This window comes from Panulirus ornatus, chromosome 41 (genome assembly GCF_036320965.1).
Source record: "Panulirus ornatus isolate Po-2019 chromosome 41, ASM3632096v1, whole genome shotgun sequence".
NCBI lineage: Eukaryota > Metazoa > Arthropoda > Malacostraca > Decapoda > Palinuridae > Panulirus > Panulirus ornatus.
Genome location: NC_092264.1, coordinates 19,656,484 through 19,681,586, shown reverse-complemented (window position 1 = coordinate 19,681,586; position 25,103 = coordinate 19,656,484). Strand labels below are relative to the sequence as shown.

The window sequence follows — 25,103 nt, the reverse complement described above, 5'->3', positions numbered from 1 at the left end:
TCTTACTTCTTCATCCCACCACTCACTACCTTTTCTAATCAACCCACCTCCCACACTTCTCATGCCACAAGCATCTTTTGCGCAAGCCATCACTGCTTCCCTAAATACATCCCATTCCTCCCCCACTCCCCTTACCTCCTTTGTTCTCACCTTTTTCCATTCTGTACTCAGTCTCTCCTGGTACTTCCTCACACAAGTCTCCTTCCCAAGCTCACTTACTCTCACCACTCTCTTCACCCCAACATTCTCTCTTCTTTTCTGAAAACCCCCACAAATCTCCACCTTCGCCTCCACAAGATAATGACCAGACATCCCTCCAGTTGCACCTCTCAGCACATTAACATCCAAAAGTCTCTCTTTCGTGCGTCTATCAATTAACACGTAATCCAATAATGCTCTCTGGCCATCTCTCCTACTTACATACATATACTTATGTATATCTCGCTTTTTAAACCAGGTAGTCCCAATCACCAGTCCTTTTTCAGCACATAAATCTACAAGCTCTTCACCATTTCCATTTACAACACTGAACACCCCATGTATACCAATTATTCCCCCAACTGCCACATTACTCACCTTTGCATTCAAATCACCCCTCACTATAACCCGGTCTTTTGCATCAAAACCACTAACACACTCATTCAGCTGCTCCCAAAACACTTGCCTCTCATGATCTTTCTTCTCATGCCCAGGTGCATATGCACCAATAATCACCCATCTCTCTCCATCCACTTTCAGTTTTACCCATATCAGTCTAGAATTTACTTTCTTACACTCTATCACATACTCCCACAACTCCTGATTCAGGAGTAGTGCTACTCCTTCCCTTGCTCTTGTCCTCTGACTAACCCCTGACTTTACTCCCAAGATATTCCCAAACCACTCTTCCCCTTTACCCTTGAGCTTCGTTTCACTCAGAGCCAAAAGATACAGGTTCCTTTCCTCAAACATACTACCTATCTCTCCTTTTTTCTCATCTTGGTTACATCCACACACATTTAGACACCCCAACCTGAGCCTTCGAGGAGGATGAGCACTCCTCGCGTGACTCCTTCTTCTATTTCCCCATTTAGAAAGTTAGAATACAAGGAGGGGAGGGTTTCTGGCCCCCCCTGCTCCCGTCCCCTTTAGTCGCCTTCTACGACACGTGAGGAATGCGTGGGAAGTATTCTTTCTCCCCTATCCCCAGGGATATATATATATATATATTTTATTTATTTATTCATTTCTCCCCTATCCCAGGGGATAGGGGAGAAAGAATACTTCCCATGCATTCCTCACGTGTTGTAAAAGGCGACTAAAGGGGACGGAAGTGGGGGACTGGAAACCCTCCCTCCTTGTATTTTAACTTTCTAAAAGGGGAAACAGAAGAAGGAGTCACGCGGGGAGTACTCATCCTCCTCGAAGGCTCAGATTGGGGTGTCTAAATGTGTGTGGATGTAAACAAGATGAGAAAAAAGGAGGGATAGGGAGTATGTTTGAAGAAAGGAACCTGGATCTTTTGGCTCTGAGTGAAACGAAGCTCAAGGGTAAAGGGAAAGAGTGGTTTGGGAATGTCTTGGGAGTAAAGTCAGGGGTTAGTCAGAGGACAAGAGCAAGGGAAGAAGTAGCACTACTCCTGAGACAGGAGTGGTGGGAGTATGTGATAGAGTGTAAGAAAGTAAACTCTAGATTGATATGGGTAAAACTGAAAGTGGATGGAGAGAGATGGGTGATTACTGGTGCATGTGCACCTGGGCATGAGAAGAAAGATCATGAGAGGCAAGTGTTTTGGGAGCAGCTGAGTGAGTGTGTTAGTAGTTTTGATGCACAAGACTGGGTTATAGTGATGGGTGATTTGAATGCAAAGGTGAGTAATGTGGCAGTTGAGGGAATAATTGGTGTACATGGGGTGTTCAGTGTTGTAAATGGAAATGGTGAAGAGCTTGTACATTTTGTGCTGAAAAAGGACTGGTGATTGGTAATACCTGGTTTAAAAAGAGAGATATACATAAGTATACATATGTAAGTAGGAGGGATGGCCAGAGAGTGTTACTGGATTACGTGTTAATTGATAGGCACACGAAAGAGAGACTTTTGGATGTTAATGTGCTAAGAGGTGCAACTGGAGGGATGTCTGATCATTATCTTGTGGAGGCAAAGGTGAAGATTTGTAGAGGTTTTCAGAAAAGAACAGAGAATGTTGGGGTGAAAAGAGTGGTGAGAGTAAGTGATCTTGGGAAGGAGACATGTGAGGAAGTACCAGGGAGACTGAGTACAGAATGGAAAAAGGTGAGAACAAAGGACGTAAGGGGAGTGGGGGAGGAATGGGAAGTATTTAGGGAAGCAGTGATGGATTACGCAAAAGATGCTTGTGGCATGAGAAGCATGGGAGGTGTGCAGATTAGAAAGGGTAGTGAGTGGTGGGACAAAGAAGTAAGATTATTAGTGAAAGAGAAGAGAGAGGCATTAGGACAATTTTTGCATGGAAATAATGCAAATGACTGAGAGATGTACAAAAGAAAGAGGCAGGAGGTCAAGAGAAAGGTGCAAGAGGTGAAAAAGAGGGCAAATGAAAGTTGGGGAGAGAGAGTATCATTAAATTCTAGGGAGAATAAAAAAACGTTTTGGAAGGAGGTACATAAAGTGTGTAAGACAAGGGAACAAATGGAAACTTCCGTGAGGGCGGCTAATGGGGAGGTGATAACAAGTAGTGGTGAAGTGAGGAGATGGAGTGAGTGTTTTGAAGGTTTGTTGAATGTGTTTGATGATAGAGTGGCAGATATAGGGTGTTTTGATCGAAGTGGTGTGCAAAGTGAGAGGGTTAGGGAGAATGAATTGGTGAAACAGGGAAGAGGTAGTAAAAGCTTTGTGGAAGATGAAAGCCGGCAAGGCAGCTGGTTTGGAAGGTATTGCAGAGGAATTTATTAAAAATGGGGATGACTGTATTGTTGACTGGTTGGTAAGGTTATTCAATGCATGTATGACTCATGGTGAGGTGCCTGAGGATTGGCAGAATGCTAGCATAGTGCCATTGTACAAAGGCAAAGGGGATAAAAGTGAGTGCTCAAATTGTAGAGGTATAAGTTTGTTGAGTATTCCTGGGAAATTATATGGAAGGGTATTGATTGAGAGGGTGAAGGCATGTACAGAGCATCAGATTGGGGAAGAGCAGTGTGGTTTCAGAAGTGGTAGAGGATGTGTGGGTCAGGTGTTTGCTTTGAAGAATGTATGTGAGATGTAAGGCATGTGTGCGTGTAGGAAGAGTGGAAAGTGATTTGTCCTCAGTGAATGCAGGTTTGCGGCAGGGGTGAGTGATGTCTCCATGGTTGTTTAATTTGTTTATGGATGGGGTTGTTAGGGAGGTGAATGCAAGAGTTTTGGAAAGAGGGGCAAGTATGCAGTCTGTTGTAGATGAGACAGCTTGGGAAGTGAGTCAGTTGTTGTTCGCTGATGATACAGAGCTGGTGGCTGATTCTTGTGAGAAACCGCAGAAGCTGGTGACTGAGTTTGGTAAAGTGTGTGAAAGAAGAAAGCTGAGAGTAAATGTGAATAAGAGCAGGGTTATTAGGTACAGTAAGGTTGAGGGTCAAGTCAATTGGGAGGTAAGTTTGAATGGAGAAAAACTGGAGGAAGCGAAGTGTTTTAGAGATATCTGGGAGTGGATTTGGCAGCGGATGGAACCATGGAAGCAGAAGTGAATTATAGGGTTGGGGAGGGGGCAAAAGTTCTGGAAGCGTTGAAGAATGTGTAGAAGTCGAGAACATTATCTCGGATAGCAAAAATGGGTATGTTTGAAGGAATAGTGGTTCCAACAATGTTATATGGTTGTAAGGTGTGGGCTATAGACAGAGTTGTGTGGAGGAGGGTGGATGTGTTGGAAATGAGATGTTTGAGGATAATATGTGGTGTGAGGTGGTTTAATCAAGTAAGTAATGAAAGGGTAAGAGAGATGTGTGGTAATAAAAAGTGTGTGGTTGAGAGAGCAGAAGAGGGTGTTTTGAAATGGTTTGGTCACATGGAGAAAATGAGTGAGGAAAGACTGATAAAGAGGATATATGTGTCAGAGGTGGAGGGAACAAGAAGTGGGAGACCAAATTGGAGGTGGAAAGATGAAGTGAAAAAGATTTTGAGTGATCGGGGCCTGAACATGCAGGAGGGTGAAAGGTGTGCAAAGAATAGAGTAAATTGGAAGGATGTGGTATACCAGGGTCAATGTGCTGTCAATGGATTGAACCAGGGTATGTGAAGCATCTGGGGTAAACCATGGAAAGTTCTGTGGAACCTGGATGTGGAAAGGGAGCTGTGGTTTCGGTGCATTATTACATGACAGCTAGAGACTGAGTGTGAACGAATGTGGCCTTTGTTGTCTTTTCCTAGTGCTACCTTGCGCACATGAGGGGGGAGGGGGTTGTTATTTCATGTGTGGTGGGGTGGCGATGGGAAATGAATAAAGGCAGACAGTATGAATTATGTACCTGTGTATATATATGTATATTTCTGTGTGCGTATATATATGTATATGTTGAGATGTATAGGTATGTATATTTGCATGTGTGGACATGTATGTATATACATGTTTATGTGGGTGGGTTGGGCCATTCTTAAGTCTGTTTCCTTGCGCTACCTCACTAACACAGGAGACAGCGAGAAAGCAAAATAAGTAATAAATATATATATATATATATATATATATATATATATATATATATATATATATATATATATATATATATACTTTTTTTTTTTGCTTTGTCGCTGTCTCCCTCGTTTGCGAGGTAGCGCAAGGAAACAGACGAAAGAAATGGCCCAACCCACCCCCATACACATGCCTTGATTCAATCCACTGACAGCAGGTCAACCCCGGTATACCACATCGCTCCAATTCACTCTATTCTTTGCCCTCCTTTCACCCTCCTGCATGTTCAGGCCCCGATCACACAAAATCTTTTTCACTCCATCTTTCCACCTCCAATTTGGTCTCCCTCTTCTCCTCGTTCCCTCCTCCTCCGACACATATATCCTCTTGGTCAATCTTTCCTCACTCATTCTCTCCATGTGACCAAACCATTTCAAAACACCCTCTTCTGCTCTCTCAACCATGCTCTTTTTATTTCCACACATCTCTCTTACCCTTACGTTACTTACTCGATCAAACCACCTCACACCACACATTGTCCTCAAACATCTCATTTCCAGCACATCCATCCTCCTGCGCACAACTCTATCCATAGTCCACGCCTCGCAACCATAAAACGTTGTTGGAACCACTATTCCTTCAAACATACCCATTTTTGCTTTCCGAGATAATGTTCTCGACTTCCACACATTCTTCAAGGCTCCCAGAATTTTCGCCCCCTCCCCCACCCTATGATCCACTTCCGCTTCCATGGTTCCATCCGCTGCCAGATCCACTCCCAGATATCTAAAACACTTCACTTCCTCCAGTTTTTCTCCATTCAAACTCACCTCCCAATTGAATTGACCCTTAACCCTACTGTACCTAATAACCTTGCTCTTATTCACATTTACTCTTAACTTTCTTCTTTCACACACTTTACCAAACTCAGTCACCAGCTTCTGCAGTTTCTCACATGAATCAGCCACCAGCTCTGTATCATCAGCGAACAACAACTGACTCACTTCCCAAGCTCTCTCATCCCCAACAGACTTCATACTTGCCCCTCTTTCCAGGACTCTTGCATTTACCTCCCTAACAACCCCATCCATAAACAAATTAAACAACCATGGAGACATCACACACCCCTGCCGCAAACCTACATTCACTGAGAACCAATCACTTTCCTCTCTTCCTACACGTACACATGCCTTACATCCTCGATAAAAACTTTTCACTGCTTCTAACAACTTGCCTCCCACACCATATATTCTTAATACCTTCCACAGAGCATCTCTATCAACTCTATCATATGCCTTCTCCAGATCCATAAATGCTACATACAAATCCATTTGCTTTTCTAAGTATTTCTCACATACATTCTTCAAAGCAAACACCTGATCCACACATCCTCTACCACTTCTGAAACCACACTGCTCTTCCCCAATCTGATGCTCTGTACATGCCTTCACCCTCTCAATCAATACCCTCCCTTATAATTTGCCAGGAATACTCAACAAACTTATACCTCTGTAATTTGAGCACTCACTCTTATCCCCTTTGCCTTTGTACAATGGCACTATGCACGCATTCCGCCAATCCTCAGGCACCTCACCATGAGTCATACATACATTAAATAACCTTACCAACCAGTCAACAATACAGTCACCCCCCTTTTTTAATAAATTCCACTGCAATACCATCCAAACCTGCTGCCTTGCCGGCTTTCATCTTCCGCAAAGCTTTTACTACCTCTTCTCTATTTACCAAATCATTTTCACCCTCTCACTTTGCACACCACCTCGACCAAAACACCCTATATCTGCCACTCTATCATCAAACACATTCAACAAACCTTCAAAATACTCACTCCATCTCCTTCTCACATCACCACTACTTGTTATCACCTCCCCATTTGCGCCCTTCACTGAAGTTCCCATTTGCTCCCTTGTCTTACGCACTTTATTTACCTCCTTCCAGAACATCTTTTTATTCTCCCTAAAATTTAATGATACTCTCTCACCCAACTCTCATTTGCCCTTTTTTTCACCTCTTGCACCTTTATATATATATATATATATATATATATATATATATATATATATATATATATATATATCCCTGGGGATAGGGGAGAAAGAATACTTCCCACGTATTCCCTGCGTGTCGTAGAAGGCGACTAAAAGGGGAGGGAGCGGGGGGCTGGAAATCCTCCCCTCTTGTTTTTTTTTGATTTTCCAAAAGAAGGAACAGAGAACGAGGCCAGGTGAGGACATTCCCTCAGAGGCCCAGTCCTCTGTTCTTAACGCTACCTTGCTAACGCGGGAAATGGCGAATAGTATGAAAGAAAGAAATATATATTTATCCCTGGGGATAGGGGAGAAAGAATACTTCCCACGTATTCCCTGCGTGTCGTAGAAGGCGACTAAAAGGGGAGGGAGCGGGGGGGCTGGAAATCCTCCCCTCTCAATTATTTTTTTTTTTTTTTCTTTTTTTTTTAATTTTCCAAAAGAGGGAACAGAGAAGGGGGCCAGGTGAGGATATTCCCTCAGTGGCCCAGTTCTCTGTTCTTAACGCTACCTCGCTAACGTGGGAAATGGCGAATAGTTTGAAAAAAAAAAAAAAAATATATATATATATATATATATTTTTTTTTTCTTTATACTTTGTCGCTGTCTCCCGCGTTTGCGAGGTAGCGCAAGGAAACAGACGAAAGAAATGGCCCAACCCCCCCATACACATGTACATACACACGTCCACACACGCAAATATACATACCTACACAGCTTTCCATGGTTTACCCCGGACGCTTCACATGCCTTGATTCAATCCACTGACAGCACGCCAACCCCTGTATACCACATCGCTCCAATTCACTCTATTCCTTGCCCTCCTTTCACCCTCCTGCATGTTCAGGCCCCGATCACACAAAATCCTTTTCACTCCATCTTTCCACCTCCAATTTGGTCTCCCTCTTCTCCTCGTTCCCTCCACCTCCGACACATATATCCTCTTGGTCAATCTTTCCTCACTCATTCTCTCCATGTGCCCAAACCATTTCAAAACACCCTCTTCTGCTCTCTCAACCACGCTCTTTTTATTTCCACACATCTCTCTTACCCTTACGTTACTTACTCGATCAAACCACCTCACACCACACATTGTCCTCAAACATCTCATTTCCAGCACATCCATCCTCCTGCGCACAACTCTATCCATAGCCCACGCCTCGCAACCATACAACATTGTTGGAACTACTATTCCTTCAAACATACCCATTTTTGCTTTCCGGGATAATGTTCTCGACTTCCACACATTTTTCAAGGCTCCCAAAATTTTCGCCCCCTCCCCCACCCTATGATCCACTTCCGCTTCCATGGTTCCATCCGCTGCCAGATCCACTCCCAGATATCTAAAACACTTCACTTCCTCCAGTTTTTCACCATTCAAACTCTTTTTCTTTCATACTATTCGCCATTTCCCGCAATTAGTGAGGCAGGGTTAAGAATGGAGGACTGGGCCTTTGAGGGAATATCCTAACCTGGCCCCCTTCTCTGTTCCTTCTTTTGAAAAATTAAAAAAAAATGAGAGGGGAGGATTTCCAGCCCCCCTCCCATATATATATATATGTATATATATATATATATATATATATATATATATATATATATATATATATATATATATATATATATATATATTACAGAGGTATAAGTTTGTTGAGTATTCCTGGTAAATTATATGGGAGGGTATTGATTGAGAGGGTGAAGGCATGTACAGAGCATCAGATTGGGGAAGAGCAGTGTGGTTTCAGAAGTGGTAGAGGATGTGTGGATCAGGTGTTTGCTTTGAAGAATGTATGTGAGAAATACTTAGAAAAGCAAATGGATTTGTATGTAGCATTTATGGATCTGGAGAAGGCATATGATAGAGTTGATAGAGATGCTCTGTGGAAGGTATTAAGAATATATGGTGTGGGAGGCAAGTTGTTAGAAGCAGTGAAAAGTTTTTATCGAGGATGTAAGGCATGTGTACGTGTAGGAAGAGAGGAAAGTGATTGGTTCTCAGTGAATGTAGGTTTGCGGCAGGGGTGTGTGATGTCTCTATGGTTGTTTAATTTGTTTATGGATGGGGTTGTTAGGGAGGTAAATGCAAGAGTTTTGGAAAGAGGGGCAAGTATGAAGTCTGTTGGGGATGAGAGAGCTTGGGAAGTGAGTCAGTTGTTGTTCGCTGATGATACAGTGCTGGTGGCTGATTCATGTGAGAAACTGCAGAAGCTGGTGACTGAGTTTGGTAAAGTGTGTGAAAGAAGTAAGCTAAGAGTAAATGTGAATAAGAGCAAGGTTATTAGGTACAGTAGGGTTGAGGGTCAAGTCAATTGGGAGGTAAGTTTGAATGGAGAAAAACTGGAGGAAGTAAAGTGTTTTAGATATCTGGGAGTGGATCTGGCAGCGGATGGAGCCATGGAAGCGGAAGTGGATCATAGGGTGGGGGAGGGGGCGAAAATCCTGGGAGCCTTGAAGAATGTGTGGAAGTCGAGAACATTATCTAGGAAAGCAAAAATGGGTATGTTTGAAGGAATAGTGGTTCCAACAATGTTGTATGGTTGCGAGGCGTGGGCTATGGATAGAGTTGTGCGCAGGAGGATGGATGTGCTGGAAATGAGATGTTTGAGGACAATGTGTGGTGTGAGGTGGTTTGATCGAGTAAGTAACGTAAGGCTAAGAGAGATGTGTGGAAATAAAAAGAGCATGGTTGAGAGAGCAGAAGAGGGTGTTTTGAAATGGTTTGGGCACATGGAGAGAATGAGTGAGGAAAGATTGACCAAGAGGATATATGTGTCGGAGGTGGAGGGAACGAGGAGAAGTGGGAGACCAAATTGGAGGTGGAAAGATGGAGTGAAAAAGATTTTGTGTGATCGGGGCCTGAACATGCAGGAGGGTGAAAGGAGGGCAAGGAATAGAGTGAATTGGATCGATGTGGTATACCGGGGTTGACGTGCTGTCAGTGGATTGAATCAGGGCATGTGAAGCGTCTGGGGTAAACCATGGAAAGCTGTGTAGGTATGTATATTTGCGTGTGTGGACGTATGTATATACATGTGTATGGGGGTGGGTTGGGCCATTTCTTTCGTCTGTTTCCTTGCGCTACCTCGCAAACGCGGGAGACAGCGACAAAAAAAAAGAAAAAAAATATATTATATATATATTCATGTTAACTTTATCCCATGCCATTGTAATTCATTCTATCCTGTGGATGACTCACTTTTCTGCCAAGCCTCTTATATCCAAGGAGCATGCAATGTCTGGGCAGGTGCCCTTTCAAAATTTAACTGTTAATAGAAATGTGTTTAGGGAAAATTGCTTACAACTGGATTCTTTCTTTACTAGTGGTAACTCAGGTTAATATCTCTGCCAAAAGAGCCAACATGCTACTGCCTACGTATATTTAGTATGTATCATGCGGGGGGAGGGGGTTGTTATTTCATGTGTGGCAGGGTGGCGACAGGAATGAATAAGGGCAGACAGTATGAATTATGTACATGTGTATATATATGTATATGTCTGTGTGTGTATATATATGTATACGTTGAGATGTATATGTGCGTGTGTGGATGTGTATATTTATACATGTGTATGTGGGTGGGTTGGGCCATTCTTTTGTCTGTTTCCTTGCGCTACCTCACTAAGGCGGGAGACAGCGACAAAGTATGATAGATATATATATATATTATCTTTCATACTATTCGCCATTTCCTGCATTGGCGAGGTAGCGTTAAGAACAGAGGACTGGACCCCCGAGGGAACATCCCCACCTGGCGCGCTTCCTTCTCCATTCCCTCCTTTGGAAAATTAAAAAAAATGAGAGGGGAGGATTTCCAGCCCCCTGCTCCCATATATATATGGAGAGGGAGGGAGGGAGCAGGGGGCTGGAAATCCTCCCCTTTTATTTTTATCTAATTTTCTAAAAGAAGGATCAGAGAAGGGGGCCCAGTGAGGATATTCCCTCAAAGGCCCAGTCCTCTGTTCTTAATGCTACCTCACTAATGCGGGAAATGGCGAATAGTTTGAAAGAAAGAAAAAGATATATATATATATATATATATATATATATATATATATATATATATATATATATATATATATATATATATATATATAAGCTGGTGACTGAGTTTGGAAAAGTGTGTGGAAGAAGAAAGTTAAGAGTAAATGTGAATAAGAGCAAGGTTATTAGGTACAGTAGGGTTGAGGGTCAAGTCAATTGGGAGGTGAGTTTGAATGGAGAAAAACTGGAGGAAGTGAAGTGTTTTAGATATCTGGGAGTGGATCTGGCAGCGGATGGAACCATGGAAGCGGAAGTGGATCATAGGGTGGGGGAGGGGGCAAAAATCCTGGGGGCCTTGAAGAATGTGTGGAAGTCGAGAACATTATCTCGGAAAGCAAAAATGGGTATGTTTGAAGGAATAGTGGTTCCAACAATGTTGTATGGTTGCGAGGCGTGGGCTATGGATAGAGTTGTGCGCAGGAGGATGGATGTGCTGGAAATGAGATGTTTGAGGACAATGTGTGGTGTGAGGTGGTTTGATCGAGTGAGTAACGTAAGGGTAAGAGAGATGTGTGGAAATAAAAAGAGCGTGGTTGAGAGAGCAGAAGAGGGTGTTTTGAAGTGGTTTGGGCACATGGAGAGGATGAGTGAGGAAAGATTGACCAAGAGGATATATGTGTCGGAGGTGGAGGGAACAAGGAGAAGAGGGAGACCAAATTGGAGGTGGAAAGATGGAGTGAAAAAGATTTTGTGTGATCGGGGCCTGAACATGCAGGAGGGTGAAAGGAAGGCAAGGAATAGAGTGAATTGGAGCGATGTGGTATACCGGGGTTGACGTGCTGTCAGTGGATTGAAGCAGGGCATGTGAAGCGTCTGGGGTAAACCATGGAAAGCTGTGTAGGTATGTATATTTGCATGTGTGGACGTATGTATATACATGTGTATGGGGGGGGGGTTGGGCCATTTCTTTCGTCTGTTTCCTTGCGCTACCTCGCAAACGCGGGAGACAGCGACAAAGTATAATAAAAAATAATAAAATATATATGTATGTATATGTATGTTCCTAACACCAGTCTTTTTCAGCACACACCTCCGCAAGCTGTTCACCACTTCCATTCATAACACTGAATACTGAATACCCCATTCCCCCCACCGGGGTGGCGGCGAGAATGGATGGAGGCAGCATGTATGAATATGTATATGTGGATATATGTATATGTTTGTGTATGTATATGTATGTATATGTTGAAATGTATAGGTATGTATATGTGCATGTATGGGCATTTATGTATATACATGTGTATGTGTGTGGGTTGGGCCGTTCTTTCGTCTGTTTCCTTGTGCATCCTCGCTAACGTGGGAGACAGCGACAAAGTATATATATATATATATATATATATATATATATATATATATATATATATATATATATATATATATATATATGGAGCGTCTGGGGTGGGCCATGGAAGGTTGTGTGGGGCCTGGATGTGGAAGGGGAGCTGTGGTTTCGGGTATTATTGCATGACAGCTGGAGACTGAGTGTGAACGAATGGGGCCTTTGTTGTCTTTTCCTAGCGCTACCTCGCACACATGAGGGGGAGGGGGATGGTATTCCATGTGTGGCGAGGTGGTGATGGGAATGAATAAAGGCAGACAGTGTGAATTGTGTGCATGGGTATATATGTATGTGTCTGTTTGTGTATATATATGTGTACATTGAGATGTATAGGTATGTGTATTTGCGTGTGTGGACGTGTATGTTTATACATGTGTATGGGGGTGGGTTGGGCCATTTCTTTCGTCTGTTTCCTTGCGCTACCTCGCAAACGCGGGAGACAGCGACAAAGCAAAATAAAATAAAAAAAATATATGTGTGTGTGTGTGTGTGTGTGTGTGTGTGTGTGTGTGTGTGTGTGTGTGTGTGTGTGTGTGTGCGTGTGTGTGTGTGTGTGTGTGTGTGTGAGTGTGTGTGTGTGTGTGTGTGTGAGTGTGTGTGTGTGTGTGTGTGTGTGTGTGTGTGTGTGTGTGTGTGTGTGTGTGTGTGTGTGGGAGTGGGTGGGCCACTCACCTGTTTCCTGGTGCTACCTTGCTGATGCAGGAAACAGCGATCAAGTATAAAGATAAATGAATGATATATATTTCATTTTTATTTATACTCATTATACTTGATTGCTGTTTCCTGTGTCAGAGAGGTGGTGCCAGGAAACAGATGAAGAATGGCCCATCCACTCATATACACATATATATACATATATGCCCATACACATACATATCAACACATATTTATTAATTTATTTATTTTGCTTTGTCGCTATCTCCCACGTTTGCGAGGTAGTGCAAGGAAACAGACGAAAGAAATGGCCCAACCCACCCCCATACACATGTATATACATACAAGTCCACACACGCAAATATACATACCCATACACTTCAATATATACATACATATACACACACAGACACATACATATATACACATGCACACAATTCACAGTCTGCCTTTATTCATTCCCATCGCCACCTCGCCACACATGGAATAACATCCCCTCCCCCCTCATGTGTGCAAGGTAGCGCTAGGAAAAGACAACAAAGGCCCCATTCCATTGACAGCACGTCAACTCCAGTATACCACATCGATCCAATTCACTCTATTCCTTGCCCGCCTTTCATCCTCCTGCATGTTCAGGCCCCAATCACTCAAAATCTTTTTCACTCCATCTTTCCACCTCCAAATTAGTCTCCCACTTCTCCTCGTTCCCTCCAGCTCCGACACATATATCCTCTTGGTCAATCTTTTCTCACTCATTCTCTCCATGTGCCCAAACCATTTCAAAACACCCTCTTCTGCTCTCTCAACCACGCTCTTTTATTTCCACACATCTCTCTTACTCTTACACTACTTACTCAAACCACCTCACACCACATATTGTCCTTAAACATCTCATTTCCAGCACACCCACCCTCCTGCGCACAACTCTATCCATAGCCCACGCCTCGCAACCACACAACATTGTTGGAACCACTATTCCTTCAAACATAGCCATTTTTGCTTTCCGAGATAATGTTCTTGACTTCCACACATTCTTCAAGGCTCCCAGGATTTTCGCCCCCTCCCCCACCCTATGATTCACTTCCGCTTCCATGGTTCCATCCGCTGCCAGATCCACTCCCAGATATCTGAAACACTTTACTTACTCCAGTTTTTCTCCATTCAAACTTACCTCCCAACTGATTTGACCCTCAACCCTACTGTACCTAATAACCTTGCTCTTATTCACATTTACTCTTAACTTTCTTCTTTCACACACTTTACCAAACTCAGTCACCAGCTTCTGCAGTTTCTCACATGAATCAGCCACCAGTGCTGTATCATCAGCGAACAACAACTGACTCACTTCCCAAGCTCTCTCATCCCCAACAGACTTTATACTTGCCCCTCTTTCCAAAATTATTGCATTTACCTCCCTAACCACCCCATCCATAAAGAAATTAAACAACCATGGGGACATCACACACCCTTGCTGCAGACTGACCTTCACTGGGAACCAATCACTCTCCTCTCTTCCTACTTGTACACATGCCTTACACCCTTGATAAGAACTTCTCACTGCTTCTAGCAGCATACCTCTCACACCATACATGCACTGAATAGCATTACCAACCAATCAACAACACAGTCACCCCCTTTCTAAATAAATTCAACTGCAATACCATCCAAACCCACCACCTTGCCAGATTTCATCTTCTACAAGACTTTCACTACCTCTTCTCTTTTCACAAAACTACTCTCCCAGACTCTCTACATTCATACACCACCCCAACCAAAGAAACCCTACATCTGCCACTCTATCATCAAATACATTCAACAAACCTTTAAAATACTCACTTCATCTACTCCTCACTTTATCACTAGCTGTTATCACTTCCCAACATGCCCCCTTAGCTGATGTTTCCATTTGTTTTCTTGTCTTACGCATGTTATTTACCTCCTTTCAAAGCATCTTTTATTCTCCCTAAAGTTTATTGATACTCTCTCACCCCAATCTCACGTGCCATTGCATCTTCCCCTTGACCTCCTGCTGCTTTCTTTTATATATCTTCCAGTCATTTCCACTTATTCCATGCAATTATTGTCCAAATGCCTCTCTTATCTCTTTCACTAACAACTTTACTTCTTCATCCTACTACACACTACCCTCTCTAATCTGCCCACTTCTCATGTCACATGCATCTCTTGCACATGCCATCAATTCTTCCATAAATACATCCCATTCCTCACCCAAACCCCCTCACGTCATTTCCTCTCACCTTTTGCCACTCTTCACTCAATCTCTCCTGGGACTTGCTCACATAAATCTCCTTTCCAAGCTCACTTACTACCACCGCTCTCTCCTCCCTGACAATGTCTCTTCATTTTTTAAATCCTCTACAAATCTATATAAAAAAAGACTGGCAACTGGGGATACCTGGTTTAAAAAGTGAGATATACACAACTATACATATGTGATGGTAGGAGAGATGGTCAATGGGCATTATTAGATTACATAATAAATGAAAGGCACGGAAAAGAGAGACTTTTTGGATGTAAATAAGCTGAGAGGGGCAGCTGGTGGGATATCTGATCACTACCTGGTGGAGGTGGGTGAAGATATTTAGAGATTTTTGAGAAAGAGGAGACAAAGTAAGGAAGAAGAGAATAGTGAGAGTAAATGAGAGTGGAGACTTGTGTGAAGAAATATCAAGAAAGCCTGAGTGTGAATGGCAAAAGGTGTGAGGGGAGTGGGTGAGAAAAGTAAGAGGTATTTAAGGAAGCAGAGATGTTAGGTGCAAGAGATGCATATGGCATGCAAAAGGTAGGAGGTGGGAAAATAAAAAGGAAAAGTGAGTGGTGGGATGAAGTAAAGCTGCTAGTGAAAGAGAAACAAGAGGCATTTGGGTAGCACTTACAAGAAATTGGGTGCAAATGATTGGGAGTTGTGCAAGAGAAAGTGGTAGGAGGTCAGAGGAAGGTGCAAGGGCTGGAAAAGAGGGTAAATGAGTTGTGGTGAGAGAGTATTATCGACCTTTAGGGAGAATAATATGACCTTTTGGAGGAGGCAAATAATGTATGTAAGATAAGAGAACAAATGGGGACATCAATGAAGGGAGCAAAAGGGGAAGTGATAATAGGTAGTGATGGAGTAAGGAGGAGAATGAGTGAGTATTTTGAAGGACTGCCCAATGTGTTTGGTGATAGAGTGGCAGATATAGGGTGGTTGGGTTGGGGTGGTATGTGAAGTGAGAGAGTCAGAGAGAGTGGTTTGGTGAAAAGAGAAAGTGGTGGTGAAAGTCTTGTGAAAGACGAAATCCGGCAAGGTGGTGGGATTGGATGGTATAGCAACTGAATTTATTAAGAAAGGTGATGACTGAGTTGTTGATTGGGTGCTAAGGATATTCAATGTATGTATGGATCATGGTGAAGTGCTTGAGGATTGGAAGAATGCATGTATAGTGCTACTGTATAAAGGTAAAGGGGATAAAGGTGAATATTCAAACTACAGAGGCATAAGTTTGTTGAGTATACCTGGAAAATTATATAGGAGGGTACTGATCTGAGAGGGGTGAAGGCATGTACACAGCATCAGATTGGGGAAGAGCAGTGTGGTTTCAGAAGTGGTAAAGGATATGTGGATCAGGTGTTTGCTTTGAAGAATGTGTGTGAGAAACACTTTGACAAACAGATGGATGTATGTGGCATTTATGGATCTGTAGAAGTTATATGATAGGGTTGACAGAGATGCTTTGTTGAAGGTCCTAAGAATATATGGTGTGGGAGGTATGCTGCTAGAAGCAGAGAAGTTTTTATCGAGGGTGTGAGGAATGTGAATGAGTAGGAAGAGAGGAGAGTGATTGGTTCACAGTGAAGGTCGATATGCAGCAAGGGTGTGTGATTCCCCATGGTTGTATAATTTGTTTCTGAATGGGGTAGTGAGGGAGGTAAATACAATCTAGGAGAAATGGGTATGTATGCAGTCTGTTGGAGATGAGAGGGCCAAGAAAGTGAGTCAGTTGTTGTTTGCTAATGATACAGCACTGGTGGCTAAGCTGAGTGAGAAATGGCAGAAGTTGGTGACAGAGTTTGGAAAAGTGCGAGAAAGGAGAAAGTTGAGAGAAAATGTAAATAAATGCAAGGTTATTAAGTTCAGCTGGGTTGAGGGAGAAGTTAGTAGGGATGTAGGTTTGAAGAAAGAAAAATTGGGGGAAGTGAAGTGTTTTAGATATCTGGGAGAGGACTTGGCTGTGAATGGAACCATGAAAACAGTGACTCAAAGGGTGGGAGAGGAGGCGTGGTTGTCGAAGTGATGAAGAATGTGTGGAAAGAGAGAACATTATCCAGGAGAGTAAAAATGGGTATGTTTGAAGGAAAAGTAGTTCCAACAACAAAATATGTTTGCAGAGGAGGATAGCTATTTTGGCAATGAAATGTTTGAGGATAATTTGTGGTGTGAGGTGCTTTGACTGAATAAGTAATGAAATGGTAAGAGAGATTTGTGGTAATATAAAGAGTGTGGTTGAGAGACTAGAGGAGGGTGTGTTGAAATGGTTTGGACATGTTGAGAGAATGAGTGTGAAAAAGTTGAGAAAGAGGATATATGCATCACAGGTGGGGGAACAAGGAAGAATGATAGACCAAACTGTAGTGCTTGGAAGAGAGTGAATTGGAATAATGTGGTATATCAGGGTCAACATGCTATCAATGGACTGAACAGGGGAATGTTAGACATCTGGGGTAAACCATGAAAAGGTCTGTGGGGACTGGATGTGGATAAGGAGTTGTGGGTTTGGTGCATTACACATGACAGCTTGTGTATGGATTTCTTCGTATGTTTCCTTGTGCTACCTTGCTGAAGAGTCCATCTCAAACAGCTGCTATGGGTAGTATGTGCAGTTACTGATGATATCGCAGAACTGGTCAGAGGAGTAGCCATTGACAAGTCAAAATCTTCATCATGATTTGTTCTTAGTACCTAATCATCATTCTGAGACAACAACTATCTGCATTCTACACCCCTGGACTCATGCTCTCTCTTTTTAACATTTTCTGCCTCCTCTTTTTTCTTAGCAGCTGACATCTGATGTTTCTTTTGCCTCTTCTTTTTCTCCATGATGATGAGGCTGTAGATTGAGTGTTGCTTCATAGTATTCATACCTATTGCCCTGACAGAAGATTCATTTTAACACCAAACTGCTTTTCCTGTCTTACTTGATATTCTGAATTCTTTATTCTTATGTTAAACCTTATTCATTTGTCTATCATACTTTGTTGCTGTCTCCTGCGTTAGGGAGGTAGCGCAAGAAAACAGACAAAAGAATGGCCCAACCCACCCACATACACATGTATGTACATACATGTCCACACAGGCACATATACATACCTATACATTTCAACGCATACATATATACATACGCAGACATATACATATATACACATGTACATAATTCATACTTGCTGCCTTTATTCATTCCTGCTGCCATCCCACCACACATGAAATGACACCCCCCCCCCCCCGCATGCACGTGAGGTAGTGCTAGGAAAAGACAACAAAGGCCACACTCACCCACATTCAGTTTCCAGCTGTCATGCACAATGCACCGAAACACAGCTCCCTTTCCACATCCAGGCCCCACAAAACCTTCCAAGGTCCACCACAGATGCTTCACACGCCCTGGTTCAATCCACTGACAGCATGTCGACCCTGGTATACCACACGTCATACCTATATCTTGTATCCTTTCATTACAAATTAGAACTTTCTCCTTCCATTCTTCTGTCTACTAGTTCTTTCTGTTACTATCCTGCCTCACTGCATAAATTTTTGAAAATTTCCATGTCATTCTTTATTTTTGACAGATAGCACTCTCATGCACTAAGTAAAAATTTTATTTGATCCATTCTCTACAAAGTTTTACAGCTACTATCCTACTGCCCTCAATCACTATAGTCTACTTTGTCCCTTTCTTGTTTCACACAAATATAGCAAGCCTCTTATGATGTTCCACCCATCAACTAATTTACTATCAATTCTGAATTCCCTTGCCTCCTGATAAACTTTGTCAAATAATGTCTTTCTAACAATTTCACTTCTTGTAGTTCACTCTTCAACAGCATACATGGTCACTGTTCATACAAAATGCTCACAGAAATTGGGTACAATGATGTACCTAACCACACTTTGGCCTGATACACAGAGATTAGGTTATTCTTATTCTGATTGGGAGCATTACCAAAATATCATTATAACCTCTCCACTAATCATCATTTTGACATCATATTTGAGATGAAAAACTGTAAAAACATTAGAAATGACACATTAAAAGATATAAAAAGAAAAAAATCCAGTGGTGAAAAAATATGCAATTTGGAGAGATGTCTGATCATTATCTTGTGAAGGCGAAGGTGAAGATTTGTAGAGGTTTTCAGAAAAGAAGAGAGAATGCTGGGGTGAAAAGAGTGGTGAGAGTAAGTGAGCTTGGGAAGGAGACTTGTGTGAGGCAACACCAGGGGAGACTGAGTGCAGAATGGAAAAAGGTGAGAGCAAAGGATGTAAGGGGAGTGGGGGAAGAATGGGATGTATTTAGGGAAACAGTGATGGCTTGCACAAAAGATGCTTGTGGCATGAGAAGCATAGGAGGTTAGCAGATTAGAATGGGATGTATTTAGGGAAACAGTGATGGCTTGCACAAAAGATGCTTGTGGCATGAGAAGCATGGGAGGTTAGCAGATTAGAAAGGGTAGTGAGTGGTGGGATGAAGAAGTAAGATTATTAGTGAAAGAGAAGAGAGAAGCATTAGGACGATTTTTGAAAGGAAATAGTGTAAATGTCTTGGAGATGTATAAAAGAAAGAGGCAGGAGGTCAAGAGAAAGGTGCAAGAGGTGAAAAAGAGGGCAAATGAGAGCTGGGGTGAGAGAGTATCATTAGATTTTAGAGAGAGTAAAAAGATGTTTTCGAAGGAGGTAAATAAAGTGTGTAAGACTAGAGAACAAATGGGAACATTGGTGAAGGGGACTAATGGGGAGGTAATAACAAGTAGTGGTGATGTGAGAAGATGGGGTGAGTATTTTGAAGGTTTGTTGAATGTGTTATATGATAAGAGTGGCAGAAATAGGGTGTTTTGGTCGAGGCGGCGTGCGAAGTGACAGAGTCAGGGAGAATGATTTGGTAAACAAAGAAGAGGTAGTGAAAGCTTTGCGGAAGATGAAAGCCAGCAAGGCGGCGGGTCTGGATGGTATTGCAATGGAATTTATTACAAAAAGGGGGTGACTATGTTGTTGACTGGTTGGTGAGGATATTCAATTTATGTATGGCTCATGGCGAAGTGCCTGAGGATTGGCAGAATGCATGCATAGTGCCACTGCACAAAGGCAAAGGGGATAAAGGTGAGTGTTCAAATTACAGAGGTATAAGTTTACTGAGTATTCCTGGGAGATTATATGCGAGGGCATTGACAGGGAGGGTGAAGGTATGTACAGAGCATCAGATTGGGGAAGAGCAGTGTGGTTTCAGAAGTGGTAGAGGATGTGTGGATCAGGTGTTTTCTTTGAAAAATGTATGTGAGAAAAACTTAGAAAAACAAATGGATTTGTATGTAGCATTTATGGATCTGGAGAAGGCATATGATAGAGTTGATAGAGATGCTCTGTGGGAGTATTAAGAATATATGGTGTGGGAGGCAAGTTGCTAGAAGCAGTGAAAGGTTTTTATTGAGGATATAAGGCATGTGTACGAGTGGGAAGAGAGGAAAATGATGGGTTCTTCGTGAATGTCGGTTTGCAGCAGGGGTATGTGATGTCTCCATGGTTGTTTAATTTGTCTATGGATGGGGTTGTTAGGGAGGTGAATGCAAGAGTTTTGGAGAGAAGAGCAAGTATGCAATCTGTTGTGGATGATAGGGCTTGGGAAGTGAGTCAGTTGTTGTTCGCTGATGATACGGCACTGGTGGCTGATTCTTGTGAGAAACTGCAGAAGCTGGTGACTGAGTTTCGTTAAGTGTGTGAAAGGAGAAAGCTGAGAGTAACTGTATATAAGAGCAAGGTTATTAGGTACAGTAGGGTTGAGGGACAAGTCAATTGGGAGGTAAGTTTGAATGGAGAAAAACTGGAGGAAGTGAAGTGTTTTACATATCTCAGAGTGGATTTGGCAGCAGAAGTTAGTCACAAGGTGGGGGAGGGGGTGAAAGTTCTGGGAGTATTGAAAAATGTGTGGAAGGCGAGAGCATTATCTCGGAAAGCAAAAATGGGTATGTTTGAAGAATTAGTGGTTCCAACAATGTTATATGGTTGCGATGCGTGGGCTATAGATAGGGTTGTGCGGAGGAAGGTGGATGTGTTGGGAATGAGATGTTTGAGGACAATATGTGGTGTGAGGTGGTTTGATTGAGTAAGTAATGAAAGGGTAAGAGAGATGTGTGGTGATAAAAAGAGTGTGGTTGAGAGAGCAGAAGAGGGTGTATTGAAATGGTTTGGTTACATGGAGGGAATGAGTGAGGAAAGATTGACAAAGAGAATATATGTGTCAGAGGTGGAGAGAATGAGGAGAAGTGGGAAACCAAATTGGAGGTGGAAGGATGGAGTGATAAAGATTTTGAGCGATCAGGGCCTGAACATGCAGGACAATGAAAGGCGTGCAAGGAATAGAGTAAATTGGAACAATATGGTATAATGGAGTCGACGTCCTGTCAGTGGATTGAACCAGGGCATGTGAAGCATCTAGGGTAAACCATGGAAAGTTTTGTGGGGCCTGGATGTGGAAAGGGAGCTGTGGTTTTGGTGCATTATATATGACAGCTAGAGACTGAGTGTAAACGAATGTGGCCTTTGTTGTCTTTTCCTAGTGCTACCTCACATGCATGCGGGGGGAGGGGGTTGTCATTTCATGTGTGGTGGGATGGCGACGGGAATGAATAAAGGCAGACAGTATGAATTATGTACATGTGTATATATGTATATGTCTGTGTATGTATATATATGTATACATTGAAATGTATGGGTATGCACATGTGCGTGTGTGGACGTGCATGTATATACAAGTGTATGTGGGTGGGTTGGGCTATTCTTTTATCTGTTTCCCTGCACTACTTCCCTAACGCGGGGGACAGTGACAAAGTATAATAAAATAATAAATAAAATACCAAGCTACGATGTCATCATAGATATAAAATTCTAGCAGATTTGTTTTCTATGCCAAAAATGCCCATAACATCACGCCTTTCCAAAATTTTTGGAAGTCTACCTAATCCTAACAAAAGGCCAACACTTCAGTGTGCTGCACAGGTTTGGTGACAACACTTCAAGAATCACAAAGAGCTCAAAGAGAAGGTCCAGAGGAGGGCAATAAAGATGGTACCAGAATCAAGAGATTTTAGTAACAGGGAAAACCTGGAGGTTTAAATTTACTTATCTTGGAAGAGAGAAGAGTGAGGGGTGACCTGATCATAACCTTTAAGTTTTTAAGAGATCAATGATGTGGACAGTCAACAATTCTTTGAGAGATCTAAGGATAGAATAACCTGAAAACATAACAGGAAATTCAGTATGAAAATGTTTACTAATAAGAACGTCAAGAAATATTTTTATAGTATAAGGGTGGTGGGAAATTGGAACAGAATGACAAAGGATATGCTTAATGCAGAAAGGAAGCATTAATTTAAGAGTTTGTATGATAGTGGAGAATGTTCTAGAGAGACAGAGCCCAACAAGTGTAAAAAATTTCCCATGCAGTACAAATAAGTGATTACAAATTGGCAGTTACATCAGCCACCCTATCAACAAACATATTCAACAGTCCTTCAAAAGACTCACTAAATTTCTTCACCTCATTTCATGTTGGTGGCACTTCTCCATTTGCCTCCTTCAAAAACATTTTCTTATTTCTTCTGAAAGTTTGCTGATAATCACTCACCCTAACTCTCATTTGCCATCTTTTTCAGCCCCTGTACCAACCTCTTAACCTCCAGCTGCTTTCTCTTGTACATCTCCCAATTCCTTCCCTGAAAAAATTGCTGATGCACCACTCTCTTCTCTTTCACTAGCGACTTAACTTTCTCATCCCATCAATCGCTACCATTTTCACAAGTCCACCTCCTAAATTCTACAATCCACACAATTCTTCTGCACATATAAGAAATGCTTCCTTGAATACCTCTAATTTCACATTCACTCTTCTACCTGCATTTACTGTAAGCTTTTGTCATTTCATAAATTTACATACATTTACACATTCATTTATCTACATGTACATTTTCACTTCAAAACTATTTCCAAATAGAGGTAGTCTCAGTTATACGCACCTAATGTGACTAAGATAAACACAGCAGTTATAAAAATTTCAAAATGCTGGTGTTGTTGAAAATTAGTCCACAAAATTTATGGCTCATGAACCCAGCATCTAATGCACAAATCATCGTATGATGACTCCCATTGTCTAAGGATGAAAAGTGGCCTAAATATACACATGTATGATAGGACCATGTGCATCTTTTTTGTCAGTTTTGGAGGATTTGGATGACCAGATCACCTTGAGCACCAATTAGTCTAGATAATCAGGGTTTCTTTGCAGTTAAAAAATGAGCTTTGACAATGTTATAACCATATGATTATACCATACTAATACTTCATACCTTAAATTAGAAGAGGCCTACTTATCAACAGCTTACAGACTACACTTCCCTTACTCATCAGGTAATTTAATTTCTTGCCTCACCAGAAAAGTTCATCATCGTTACTACACCCAGGAAGTCCTTCCTTGCATCACCTGGTTGCTCCACCTTTGACTCATCTGGACACTACAGTGTATATTAAAACCTAACTATAACAGGTAGTAGTTGGTAGGCAGGTAACAACTAGGGAGGTTTATTACCAGTATTACCCACCTGGGTACTGGGAAGGTTAGTGACAGCTGGTCAGTTAGTCAGCACTTTAGTGGTTATCAGGTTGCACCCCTCTAGCCCAGGTGGCTGTCTTTTCTTGCTGCCTCACCCACATGTGCACTACTGGCATTCTGTCCACGAACCTACAATCTCTCCTTGTCATACATAATACTTGACAATGCTTAAGTCACACAGCTTATTCTTTGCAACTGGATTTTCCTGCGGTGAGCACTATGGGATACCCCTGCCTTTTGGCAAAATGGTATGAGCAGTAAATGGAAGTAGTAGGTAAGAACATTTAAGCAGAAGCATTAGGTAGAAGTAGTAGGTAAGAGCATTAGATAGAAGTAGTCAGTAAGAACATTAGGTTGGAGCTTCTGCAACTACTGCACTAGAGTTGCCCTCTGCCAGTCAGTGGCCTGTTAATGGTGAGGGACTAAAGGCTAAGTAGCAGCACTGGAGTTTATGGAGACTTTATTGCCATGGCCACCCCCTTGAGGGAGTTCCAGTTGGAAAAGGTGTCAGAGATATTAAAAGATAGACAGATAATAGTCCCTCCTCATCTCTTATGGATATTTTCTCCCTATTTCATTAAAACTGTAAACCTTGGGGTTGCTAGACTTAGCCAGCTTGAGGTTATACTGTGCTGTGAAGAGTCCCCTTTGGTGAGGTTTATCATTGCCAGATGATGAAAGAGAGTACTGTTTTGTCAAATAACTCATGACTTCAAAGGAGTCTATCCTGTTCCTGCTACTGAGAGTACTGTAGCCTTGAAGCTTATCAACATTCTGAATAGGGGGTCCTGGGGCTACAACCCCTGAGCCCCACTCACTAAGGGTCATCCTGGGGTTGTTCAATAATAATAATAGTATACCTCTGCCTCACACATATAGTTTCTCGATGTCTCATCTAGACTAACACCAGTTCACATAAATTGTCCTGACTTGCTTACCTTGGTACTCCTATCCTACCTCACCTGGATATTCCTACCATATCTCATTTGCAAGGTTTATATCCTCCTCAGCTGAAAAGTCTCCACCTCCCTACATCAGATAAACATTCCTTCCCTTGAAAATGCACTCTTTTGGCACCTTACCTGGGTATCTTGTACCTTCTTCAGCTGGAGAGTTTCTTCCTCTTTTTTTAAGTAATATATCAATATCTCTCCTGTAATGTCCATTTCTACCTTATCTAAACAGTTTTTACATTCCTCAGTTTGAGTACTTGTCTCTTCTTTAGTCAGACTATATTTTCCCAAGCTTAAAAGTCCATCATCATTTCTGGAAGTTTCCCTCTACCTTTCTCAAATTCTTCCTCCCTTACTTACTTGGAATCCCCAGCATGGACAGTAGCATATGGTGTATGCTGAGGTGAGGCAAAAGGTGATGAAGATGCTGGGTGGAGGATGAAACTATTGGTTTTCTTCAAAATGGACTTCCGTGGCAAAGTGTTCCGCTGAGGTGCCAGGATTTTGTCCAGAGCAGGCTCTGATGCCATTGGGATCTGCCAAAACAATTCATTCTTTTTTTTAATCACACTGAAAACCAC

General features: G+C 42.2%; 1 protein-coding gene across 14 annotated transcripts in view; it reads right to left on the bottom strand.

Moving 5' to 3' along the window:
* The window catches only part of LOC139761747 (chloride channel protein 2-like), a 618,856-nt gene that overhangs the window by 163,493 nt on the left and 430,260 nt on the right, over nt 1-25,103 (bottom strand). For all 14 annotated transcript variants that reach the window (XM_071686178.1, XM_071686169.1, XM_071686168.1 and 11 more), the window contains one exon: nt 24,883-25,058. In XM_071686178.1, the coding sequence (XP_071542279.1) occupies nt 24,883-25,058 (176 nt within the window). The remainder of the gene's footprint in view (nt 1-24,882; nt 25,059-25,103) is intronic.